At 44.5% G+C, this 12,980-nt stretch overlaps 1 protein-coding gene across 1 annotated transcript in view; it reads right to left on the bottom strand.

Annotated features, from left to right (window-relative positions):
• The window catches only part of clasp1a (cytoplasmic linker associated protein 1a), a 78,331-nt gene that overhangs the window by 64,761 nt on the left and 590 nt on the right, over positions 1-12,980 (bottom strand). The window contains exon 2 of the mRNA XM_076081958.1: positions 10,333-11,081. Coding sequence (XP_075938073.1) covers positions 10,333-10,530 — 198 coding nt within the window. The 5' untranslated portion in view covers positions 10,531-11,081. The remainder of the gene's footprint in view (positions 1-10,332; positions 11,082-12,980) is intronic.

Raw genomic sequence — 12,980 nt, 5'->3', positions numbered from 1 at the left:
TCCGACGACATCGGTGAAGCATTCCAGAGATGGAGAGAAGATGTTGCTAGTGGTTCAGCCTTCTGCTAACGGTAGCCGTGAGCTAGCTGCAGCTGTGCTAAACTATGAGCAACATTTTCTCTCCATCTCTGAAACACTTGGGCTGGCTAATATTGTGGCTAGCTAGAGCTTTAGAATCACTGTGTGTCATTACAGTACAGTAGTACATTACAGTCATTTAGCAGATGCTTTTATCCAAAGGGACTTACAATTCAGATTCTATCACATTCATACATCGTAGGCACAGCTACGGGAGCAATTTTGGGGTTAAGTGTTTTGCTCAAGGACACATCGACAAGCGACTAGCGGAGCCGGGGATCAAACCGTCGATCCTCTGATTGAAGGACGGCCCTGCTCTCCACTTAGCCACAGTCGCCCCCAGTGTCATCCGCTTAACAGGCCCACAAGACAAGACGACGCTACCTGGATCACGATGTTCTCTACAGGTTACTGCATGATGGATGGTTGAAATAAACTGCCTATTCCAGCTTTAATCATCACATTACATTACATTGAGATATAAACACACACACACACACTTGTGACCAGAGTTGTGATGAGAACAGACTCCCACACTGATGCTCAGCTGATCGGCGCCTGTGGGTTCTTTTCTGAGGCACAAACACACACTAAAGCATAACGCTGTGAAAAACACAGCTGGAATGTTCTGTGACTTTCTCCTGAGGGGAAGCTGCTCCAACGGAGGAAGAACCACTTACATAATATGTCCAAGTAAGTGAATTGCATGAGTATGTGATCTGGCCCTCAGCTGATGATGTTTGGTGTAAAGCCACAGTGAGAAAGGTAAGACTGGTTCCTTGGCTTCCTCCTTACAATAGAGCAGATAGCAAACCCTCACTTATCAACATGACATTCACACACAGTTAGTAGTGTCAGTCAGCTGGAGAGACAGACTACCATCTTTACCATCAAGTACCATTACACATGAGCATCAGTCTGGACTGGGGTTTTCCCTCAATTCATTATGTTTCGCTGGGATGGAAAACATAGTAGCTCCTGGCTATCAGATGTCCATCTCCTTATACCCACAATGCCTTGCTATTTCATTGGCTTGAACAGGCCTGCACAAACAAACAAACCTTTTTCTCATTTTTGAGATTTCCTTCATCGTTTACTCCGATGGATGTAACAACAGAACTGAAGTGTGTTACAGTTTGTCGTTGCTCTTTTATTCTGAAGTGCACAGCTCTTAATAAGAGCGGCCATATCCCACCCAGGACCAACGGCTTTCTTTTTACTTTTACTGCCTACCTACAGAACATTGCTGACATCATCCACTGATGCAATTATTCCATATTCAGATATTAAACTGAATATTTTAATGTCAACACATCTTTGTGTTTTTGTGATTATTGTTTTGTATCTTTGTCAGAACACAAATCAATATGTACATGTTCTTTTCTAATACACCAAACACACGTTTGTCATATTCACACATTTTACTGCATAAATGATTGTCCTCTTTTCAGTAGATCAGGAGAAAGACATTTATCTCCAAATGAAAAGACCAATTAAAACTTAAGAAATATGAGGAAATATGAGGCACTCAATAGCCACTGTAAACACATTTTCTCACACGTCACCTATTTACATTATGCTGCCTGTGTACCATACCATGCATCAGCCGAAAAACACATTCAGGATATGATACTGCGTAGCGTGTTATGGCCCCAGTGTGGCGCTGATCACATGTATTGGCCCCTCGTTGGTCTCTCAGCGTGCTGTAACCAGAGTGACGACTGGCGGAGGCAGACAGGCTGCTGGGTCTGTCTCCTCTCTCCATCTCACAGAGAGTTGTGCTCATTAATTACCAACCGATTGTTGCCGAATGGAATTACAAATTTGCATTCACAGCGTTCTGGGGAACAAGAGAGAAAGCAACGCTTCACTTTTCAATAAAAATGCCGATTTGTTTACTATTTCTTTTTAAATACACAGTTGTATAAAAATTGCAAAAAGAAAATTCCGACTACATGTCACACACATCAAAGAGCATGCAGTGAGCTGACCAAATGGGGGATTGCGACACACATGCTAGCTTAACTCAGAAAAAAGGAAAGAAATCCTTGAGTTGAGCAGATTAGATAAGAGAGCAGATTATGACTATGGGGGGGGGGTCATTAGGACATGGGGCTTTACAGCTGCTGTTGCTGCTGTTGGTGACAATGATGGTGGTCATACACAAAGGAATCACATACAGTGCAACCTCTAAATGTGGCAGGTCAGTGAGGGAGAGAACTGAGGAGGGTTAAAGGTGTGGGGGGGGGGGGGGGGGGGGTCAGTAGAGGAGAATAGAGAGTGAGAGGAGGAAAAGGGGAAGCAGAGAGTGAGATTACGTGTGTGTGGGAAAGAGTGAGTAAAAACCACAGAGACAGAATATGTGAACAGATAACAATCGACAGGAGCGTGGACATAAAGAAGGAAGAGGAGCCGGGACACAGAGGTCCAGCTATACTCTGCAACTCTACTCCTGCAGACTCCAACCAGACGTAGCTCGGAGTCTGCCATGCAGGGCTAGAATCTGACCCCCTTCTTCTGTTTCAATTATTAGTGGAAGTTGGAGTGAAACGTGCTCCTGCTTCCTCCCACAATCAGCCCTCAGGTTAGGTCGGGTTTAAGCTCTGAAATACCTGTAGGTGTCAGTGTGTTTGTTTGCACAATGTATGACAGTGTTTCTTTTGTTCACTTCACATCTGCTATGTGTTTGACACATGTATACAGTACCGTGCAGTGTTCTTGTTTTCTCTGGCCTCTGCAGGTCATCTTCAGTAAGTAGAGTCTTTAGGTCTATGACACTTGAATGAAAACAATATATATAATTCACATATACTATACTGTGCGTGTTAGCTCTGTAGTAGACAGGTGTGCCTCCCTTCTCACCCAAAGCATGCTGGGACAGGCTCCAGACCCAAAACCTCAATATTAATGCGTAGCCTTTGGCAAAGGCTTGAATTAAACATTGCTAATCGATAGATTTACTTGACAATGAGATCGAGTCAAAGCTCTGAGGTAAACTAAACGTACAGACACTAACGGTGGTGGAGATACAATGTTATTGACAGAATTAAATGTTTATGACAATATTATTATTATTGTAAACAAATGTTAATACTTTTCCTTGACGATCTAGTTTCCTTTTTCAAACAATATTATTTAGCTCCACAACCACAATGGTGCTGCTTCATTCATAACACACTGCATACACACACACACACACACAGAAGCCTCCTGACTTTACAATTCACCCATAAAGCCTCACGCAACCACACACACACAAGTGTTTTGTGAATGTGCCAAATGTCATAGCAGGAGAGGAACACACAACTCAAGCTCTGCTGTACTGATGAAGGAAAGCCTTCAGGATGAGTGGAGCGCTGCGTGTTGCAGCTTTTCATGTGAGCTCAGCACAAATCTCTGCTCTTCAAGGGTTCACAAAGTCAACAGGGTTTGGGATTAACGTTTAACGTGGGGCTGTAGCGAGGCTCCAAAGTCCCCCTTTGAGCTGGAATGACCACTTCACTCCGTAAATGGACCTTGAGGTTTCACCTGGAGCACAAGCACACTCCCTGCACGTGGGCTCACACTGTAAACACACACAGTCTAGCAGTCTGTGGAGGTGATATATTTCCTAGGTCAGTTTAAAGAGAATCAACTACGCAACAGGCGTTGTGTGTTTCTGTTTCTTTAAGAGTATGTGTGTGTGTGTGTGTGTATACACACACACACACACACACCCAGCTGTCCAAGGTTGATTGATCCAGAGTATTAACACAATCTTTGGACAAAGGTTACAGAGGCTCCTCTATGGGTTTGTCACTGTCATTCAAAGTGACTTCAGACATACACACACTGCATTCTCACCTCCATAACATCCTGATGCAGTAAATAGAAGAGTCCATGAGGGAGAGACAAACACAGACAGAGACCTCTTACAGTGTCTCTGGATCTGGATCACTTTGCTGAGTGAAGCCCGGGGCCTTCAAGAGACCACTCTGTGCCTGGACACAGAACGCGAGTAAAAGAACGTTACAGATAACTGTAAATTTCGGGCCGATGCGGGCTTATTTTTAACAGATGATGTCGGCTAAAAAGAAGCCGATCAAACTGTGATCCTCTCTTTACTGTACTCTACTGTCTACCTCAGGATGCTGGTGGTGCAGCGCTGCTCTCTGGCCTCTACAGTGTGAACATTTTGCTGCATTTGAAGGGGAAAAGTATTATTAAAAATCATTTGGGTGCACCGGTGATTGGCTACTCGGGTTAGCAACATACACACATTGGCTAAGCTCTGACGCCAATTAGCAGAGAACATTGGAGAAACCATTCCGTCACTTGGAGCCGCCGCTGACCAATCATGCCACCTGTGGCAGGTCAGATCAGCTGTCACTAATCACTAATCAAGACTAATTCTGAAACTTGATGACAGGCCAAAATGAAACTCTGTTATATAATTAGTTACATTTATCTGTGCAAACCAGTGATTTTGTTTGTCAAAAAGAGAAATAGAGCACAAGAGAGAAGGTGAGAGGGCAAGATGGGCTTAAGTGAACCTTTTACAATAATGAAGAGTTAAATATTGTGATATTAAATATACTGCACTACAGCTACATTACTTCTGCTCGTTTGAGGTAGCTGTGTTTGTATACTTACACTAAAGGCTATCAAAGATGAGCACTTCAAATGTCATCAGAGGGTGTCTTGCCTTAATAGGCCACTTTATCTGCTGAACATCATCCTGTTGAGACATCATGCTTCACAACAGAAACACCATTTTATGAGTACCACTTCAAAGTGATGCCGTCCAGCTGCACCATACAGCTAATCATGTGTCCAGTCTGTGATGAAGCCGGCTGGTCGGTCCTCCCTACAGCCTACGACTCTCCTGTCCACGCTTCGTGCCATTGTTTCCCCCAGAGAGAAACGTGTAGCACCGCGATTCAGTTACAAAACGCCTGCAGTGAGTACATCACATGAAACTCAGCGCTGCAATATGACAACTGAGATTTGTGTATGTTGAAGAGAGACAATGCTTTGGTCCAGCGATAGGGCCCCTCAGTCTGCAGTACCACACCTCTTATACAGTGCATGGTGGAGGAAGTCATTGCTACGATGCACACGGCAAACACTGTGGATCTCAAACCACATAACAGCTATGTGTGTTGAAGGACGTGAGAAGAAACGGCATTATCATAAAAGCAAACCGTACGAGCAGAAGACCCAGAGCATGAAATAAACCGAGGGACAGACCACTCAATGGCTCCCCCAAGACAGCAGCGGCCCTCTGCAATGAATCTGAGAAACACCAGCTTGAACTCATTTCACAAACACTTAAAGCTGAGCTGACTGGAACCCCAGGAGGAGAAGCTCAGCATGGTGCTGGCTTCCTAAGGCATCAGAAGCTGAACACAGGCCTGGTACTCAGAGTTATCAAGCACATGAAATGAAATGACTAGTTGGTGATCAGGACCAGAGGAAAAGTCTACGGCTACATGTTTCATCTTGTTTTGAGCGTATCATTGGTGCAGACCTCGATTTCTGTTATCATAATGTAGGATTATATTGGTGGTCTTATTGCCACGCCTGTGGCTGCTCGAGCCACTCCACCCAGACATGTCTGAGCGACATGTCAGGTGGCACCGGGTTGTCTGAGCGATCACTCGAAGGGCTCGTCAACCCGGGAACCGGAGCTGCCAGCCTTCATCGATTCAGCTCGGCTCCCAGGCTCAGCTCTGGGAGAGGAAGAGATGAAAATGATGGAGGGGAAGGGGGGACGTGATAGATGGTTACTGACAAGAGCCTAACCGCTCTCCTGGAGGAGGGAAAGGTGTGGAAACAAAGTACAAATCACATCCTTGTTTAGGGTTTCTGTGGTCCTGCAGCATTGCGAGTTGAAAGCGCCACTAAATCTATCCAATACAACTTAGCCGTAATTCAAGTCCAAGTACCTTAGTTTTTGTTAGCTTGCCATTGTTGAATGGTAAACTGAAGGACCCAAGGAGAAGACAGCATGCAATGCTCTTTATTCATTTGTTTAGTACAATCACCATTCTTAAAAAAGAGTCAAAAGATTATATATTTAAATCTACCGTCGTCATCCACTGGAGTCATTCCATGCTGTTGGCATGATGATTTAAGCTTATTTGTGCTTCCTGTATTAGGGTCAGCTGACTGCATGCAATGGCATTCAATGATGTGAAACGTAACTGAAAAAGAGTAAAAGAAGCGGCTCAGGAGGAGGACTCACACATGTGCACATGGGGTACTGCCAAAGTCAGAATCCTGAGGTGGGCGTGGTCTCTGCATGGCAGCGTACAGGATGAACCACCAATCACAGAGCAGACAGGGAACACTTCACACGTCAAAGCTGGGTTGTGCAAACAGCGTGAGCAGATACGCCCAGAAACTAACTCGTACAACTACCGGACTAGCAACACACTGCAGATTATCTACAAAACCATCCCAGTGAATCCGGTGTGCTTCTGACAAACACGCCGCTGCACACACACACACACACACACACATACACACACACACACACACACACACACACACACACACACACACACTCTTGCCTCCTTGACAGCACCACTGCTCTGCGTTTGGCTGATCATCGAGTGCACGCGGACTAGTTTCGAGTTGATTCGGCAGCTGAAGGCACAGCTGGGATGTGGCTGCTGACGTGACACACCCTGAGATGGATGGGTCACACAGAAGGAGATCGCTCTGGAAAACGACAACTGCAAGAGGTGTCCGTCTATCGCTCACATGACTCTTTTAATTTGAAATTGTATGTGCATGAATCATTTAATCGCTCTATTTAGAAACAGTCAGAATAGCCTGGCAACACAATCACTGATGGCCATGGCTTCTGCTCCTTTAAGAGGGGCATTTCCAAGACGTTGATGATCACATTGCACACACGTAGAGATACTAAATAACTATTTAATCGTTAATTTACAATAAGAATTTTGACCAAATCAGTTGAACAGTTTAAAGAAATGTCAAAAAAAGAAGGAGGGACTTGTGCCATAATAGCTGGTCCACCTTAAAAATATATAAATAAACAGTTCTCACTGCTACGTTCCCATCTAGAACCTTGCTGCTAACTTCATATTCATCGTCACACACACTCTCTCTCTCAACCGGATGCTCGCTAACGTTACTCCAGACTTCAATCAATCAAGACCCACGAAGAGATCCGGGCTTTGAAGCAAATTTTACATAGTGGACCAATGGTGGAATTACAACTTCCATGTCCGTCACGTGATGCCATTGGGCCCAAGAAGACTTTCCCCCATAGATTCACCTTGGGGAAATCTGTAAAATGCACTAAAAGCTGGATCCAGAGTTATTGTCCTTCCTACATTCATGTGAATGAGCCAGAGAAAGAGGCTGGACCGAGGGCTGGGAGGGGGGGGGGTTAAAGGAAACACTAGTGTGCTTGCTCTATGGGCCCAACAATGCAGAAGATCCGGGTAATTTCATCTGAATTCTCTACTGGGAAGTTTCACTGAGCAATTTTCACAGGAATAACTAAAGCACCGCCTCCGACGCTGTATCCAGTCTGTTTTCATACACGGGCGGAGTACGCCAGACAGACACACAGCTAACGGTAGTAGCTAACTAACTGATGCGGTGGAACCTTACTGGGAAAAGTGGCTGCATGACTGCCCGTCAATGAATGCAACATGGTGATAGCTAACGCTCCCAGACCGGATGAACCGGGTACAGTTGGCACCGGTAAATGATGGATTTAACCGGTATTGTGCATCGGTAACGAGGGTCCTTTATCGGTCAGAAAAGAGATGGTGAAGTAGTAGCACATTATGTAGGCTGTACGATTCTCATAAAGACACCACAAGAGGTTCTTTAGGACTTCCATACTGTCATTTCTTTGGGATATTAACCTTGATTTAGAATGACCTGTAAAATCTGATTTTCCCGAGATGAACAACTCTACTGTGATCAAGTATGTTCTGTTACCAATACAAGACCAGTCGGCCTTTCTCCTGTCGAGTTCCTGAGGAGCATGGAGAATTTGCGAGGCAGCAGGTCCCTGTGGGTCACCAGGTCCCTGTGGGTCACCAGGTCCCTGTGGGTCACCAGGTCTGCCACGGTGAAGATGAGATCCTCCGTTATTATCTTGTACACTAGATTACATCATGACAGCTTAGCTGGAGCAGGTAGTGTCAGCAAGCACGCCTGAGACTAGCCAAACAAAAGCACACCGTCAGATAACGTATGCAAACATGACCAAGGACCAAAGTAACCATTTGAAGAAAGCTGAACAGCACAAAGGTTACAGCCTGACACCTCCTGAAACAAGAATATACAGCATATACTGCAATGCTAAACTGTGAGCTTGAAGTGACGTTAAACTCTCTGAGCTACATCTGTTCCTCTGCAAAAAGGAGTTCTCACCTATCGTGTCAGCTAACCAGTACGCAGCTCAACAACCTGATGTTTGTTAACTAAACAGAGAAGGCATGTTCAGCAGAGACAACACACTGGATGACTGAAGCTTAGGCGAGGAGAACGACTGCACAGCTCTCCCTTTAAACAGTTGCTTGGTATTGGAGGCATCCGCCCAAAGCACCATTTATGGCGAATGAATCCATCACACTCTCTCTCTCTCTCTCTCTCTCTCTCTCTCGCACTAAATAGTTTCCACATTAGTTGCCAAGTGATCAGCTCGGCCTGTGCTGAGGATACAGCCCGTGTTGGGCTAACTAACAACACTGAAAACGTAGAGCTGCGTGTCTCGCAGCCCTATCAGTTCCGGTACCTCGATCGTAGCCGGGCCAGATCCGGTTCAGCCTCTCTTGCCCCGTTTCCTAAACTCACGTTTCAAATTCTCCCTAGCCTCTCATCACCATTTCTCTCAGGCATGTGCCAGACGTCTGGGAGCAGAAATGCAGCAGTGCAACATAGCCCACATGGTCATTTGAAGCACACAAAATCTTCAATGCACAACATGGCATCACAGCCCGGGGCCTGCAGGGACAGAGAGGGCTGAGCTGCAGTATGTAGGGCGCTGAGGTTCAGGCAGATATCACTGATATCGTTTGGGCCCAAGTGATGTAAAAGCACCATATCCCCACATGAAATCAGACATCTAGTAAACAATGTGTTCCAACCGTTATGGCAGAGAAAGCACCCTGTGGCTGGCCACTGAAGAACTGCTGATGGAAACACAATTCAGGGTCAGATTACATTTTGTCCTTGATCAAACTCCAAAATAAAGCACAATCAACCACAGAAGAAGAATGTGAGCCAGTCCTATGGTGAGGGGAAACAATAATGCTGTGTGCCTTTGCTTGCCTGAGAACATTTTACTTTACAGCCCAAAGACAAACTAGAAAAGGCTATTATATGGCTGTACAATAAGATGGAAGTGCAGTCTAATCATAAAATGGAAACGCAGAATTCCACAACGAGCTTACACTGCAGCAGAGATATTTTTCAAGTTACTCTATTTGATTTAAAGGCCAACAGTATCTATCATACATCAGTGTTTCCTCTATATTCATTAATATTCTCTGCTACTCTACTTCTCATTCCATTTATTCCCTCAGTGAACGTTGTAAACATGAGTTTATGGTCTCAATCTCTAGTTTCAAGTCTTCTTCAATACAGCATGATGTTCATTTAGTACTTTATAGTCCATTTAGAGTCAAATGTTTTCACTTCATAAAAGTTAACTAACATTTTCATCGCCTACAAACGTCTTATTCAGTGTTCGGTTGTACTCAGCTCAACCCTCTCGTATCACTTCGGGTTGCCAAAAGTCTAAATGGCGACAACCGAAAGCCAAGAGAGAGCGGACTTTGGTGCTGTGGTGGAATGAGTGTTTAAGTGGATAAACAAAGCAGCCCCCCCAGGAGACCTATGTGAGAAGAGCTGTCGATGTTCAGCCCTGTGTGGACGTTTGAAAACACAGCTACATGACTGAACCAGAGAGTCAAACCATACAGCTGCACTGAACTCACAGGCACTTCCTCATACACTGAACTATTCTAACAGTCTGTTGAACAAAACACGACCTCTTACATAGAGTCATTCCACAATTGCAGAAAATGAGTTGTCAATTGAGGATGAAAAGTGCACACACACAGAGATGGCAGAGTGCAGTGATGTGCTTTTGTCTAAAACAGAATGCAAATGGGGAATCAAAAAGCTATTTGGTTATAGTGAACGCCTAAACCAGTGTGGGTGCAGGTGTGTGGAAACCTGCCCACAACTTGATACTGTTCCCTAATCCCTATCGTTTACCTTGAAGTTGCTGCAGTTGACCCAGGAGCTGGCGATGCCGTCGACCATCTTGTCCAGCGCTGTCTGATCCTGCTCCAGGTCGTGGGACTTGTCCTTGTCCAAGATGTAATCAATGATCTCCTGCCCCACCTGCAGCCGGCGGCCCATGTCCTTCTGCAGGACTTGGACCAGGCAGCTCTCCATACTAGGCTCCATCATGCTGGCCTCTGGTACCTTCTGTCTTCCTCCGTCTGCCTGGCTGAATGACTGACTGGCTGGCTGGCTTGTTGCTGCGAGCAATGCCCCACTGCTCAAAGCAGCGAGAACGACGGCTAAACAAAAGGAGCCCCAGTTAATGAGTGTTTGTCTGGGTGACCCGGAAAAGGGAGAAAAAAAAATGAAAGGAGGCAAGTGTACACAGTCTGCTTGTATTTTTAACCCCTGAGGACAGGCCTCGTCTTTGTGCCAAGAGCTAGCTAGCTAGCTAGCGAGCTTGTGGCCGTGCCCTAGGGATGGATGGAGCAGGGCTTGGGGAATGGCGGCAATGCAGCATGTGTGTGTCTGGGCAGCAGCTGGGGAAAGTTTACTATTCCCTCCCACTTGGGATTTTTCCCCCCCTCTTCTTCTCTTAAAGGAGTCTGGGCCAAACCACTATAGCAGGGGTAGAAGAGGTGGTTTTGGCGAGCAGCGTGCAGGGCTGCAAACAGAGATGGATGGAGAGGGCTAGCTTAGAGCTCCAGTTGTTGTCCCGGGATCTGCCCTGGAGAGCCCTAAAGGAGCAGAGAGGACAGCAGACAGCAGTCAGTTCATCAGAAACCCTCGTCATTGTCGATTCCTCCTGGTGCATCACAATGCATCACTCTAAATTACTTTCAGATTTTTGATTTAACGGTAAAAAGAGAGTGTTCACCTAATAGAAAACTGACAGTGTTTTACAATATGTAGCCAAAAGTATATTGCTCCTCTTGTCTGCAAAAAATCATGATGCCACTACATACAATTATACTTTTATGGATTCATCTTGTATATTGTTTATCGTTGCTGTTGTTCCCTGCTGCTGGCTGGCTGAGGGCTACCAAACGAAATGTCGTTGTATCACTACAATGACAATAAAAACCTCTTTATCTTCATCTTATCTGGCCATTATTTTTGTTAACCATTTGATGGTCTGAAATGTGAAAAGAAATGTCCTTGAGTTCTCCGCAGTGGCCATGGTGATGTCTTCAGATCACTTGTTTTGTCAAACCAACATTTCAAAGAGAAGATATTCAGTTCACAATCACATAAAAATCCTCATATTTAGAAAGCTGAAGCCAGATAATGTTTTAAAAAAGGCTTAAATCATGTGTAAATTGATGATGAAAAAAAAATCTAATGTTTCAATTGATCGACAGACAATCAATTCGTCGCTAAATTGTTTGTGCTCACCCGACATCAGTGGCCGACATTTCAAACGCTCCAGTAGCTGAACTAATAATAATAACTAACACATCTCTGCAGCCGGCTTCAAATCTCGTGAAGAGTCGTAATTGAAGAGTTGAGGCTGTTTTATCAGCAGATTCATTGTCAGAGTTTTGGAGAGAGATATGTAACATCACATAAAAGGTGTTAGGTTTGGGTGTCCAAGTACTTTTGGCCATGTTGTAAGTAAGTCCCCAGTACTTTGGGGTAATATTTGTTGAATAAGAGAACATGGCCGAACCACACCCAGCAGTCAGTGATGACAAGTTACAACCTGTGCAGCTTCACAAACTCATCTACTTTCAGGAATAGATTATAATCAACACTTTTAGGGTAATCAACGTTCAAAAACAAAGTGACAGTTGACTCGAGGCTCAGAATGACCCCCCCCCCCCCCCATCTCTGACAGCTCGTCAGCCCACCACCGCCCTCAGGGGCCGAGCTTCAGTAGCAACTCCAAATAAGACACAAGGACGTCCCTGTGCTGTTTATTTGCTGCAGTTCCAAACTGCTCGATCATATGCCCCAGGCTTTCTGTGTGACATTATCTACCAGAGGACGGCTGAATAGCTGAAGCTAATTTGCAGCCCCCATCTCTGGTTATTTTGAATTGTAGTTAACACAGCTGTACAACCTGTACAGGCCTGGTTTGCTTCATTCTGTGACGTGTGTGTGCACTCTTTATTCTACAAAAAGCCAGGGTGAGGTGTGGGAATGTTTTGGGTTGTTTTTTATGAGTCCTAGGTTGTTTCTTATTCACAATTTTATTTTCTATTTAAAAATATATATATTGAAAATGGGCATCTACATGTTTATTGTTATGTCATATATTTAACACTGTTTTCAATAAATAATATATATTGCAAAAAACAGCTAAGCAATGAGCAGATAAAACATACCAGATTAAAACAGAGCCGATATAACAGACTGTATGCATGTGTATAAGCATGCGTCAACATGTATGTATGCATTGACATTTAAGTGTGTGTAAGTAAGTAAATGCTGAAGAAACTGCACCTGACTGAGTGTAATAGATGTATGTAAGAATGTATGCGGTCTATAATGATGAAGCTCTTCGAGCTGTTAAATCTAACCCATGAAAATGCAGTACGTGTAATTCACATTTAATTGTGTTATAGCATCGTTATACGTTTATATTATTAAAATTACATGAATATTTAACACTGTTTAATTTACATCAGACCTAC

This window comes from Anarhichas minor, unplaced genomic scaffold, assembly GCF_050575085.1.
Source record: "Anarhichas minor isolate MPS153535 unplaced genomic scaffold, ASM5057508v1 ptg000087l, whole genome shotgun sequence".
Taxonomy (NCBI): domain Eukaryota; kingdom Metazoa; phylum Chordata; class Actinopteri; order Perciformes; family Anarhichadidae; genus Anarhichas; species Anarhichas minor.
The sequence above is the reverse complement of the archived record's forward strand: the minus strand, read 5'-3'. Positions and strand labels throughout refer to the sequence as shown.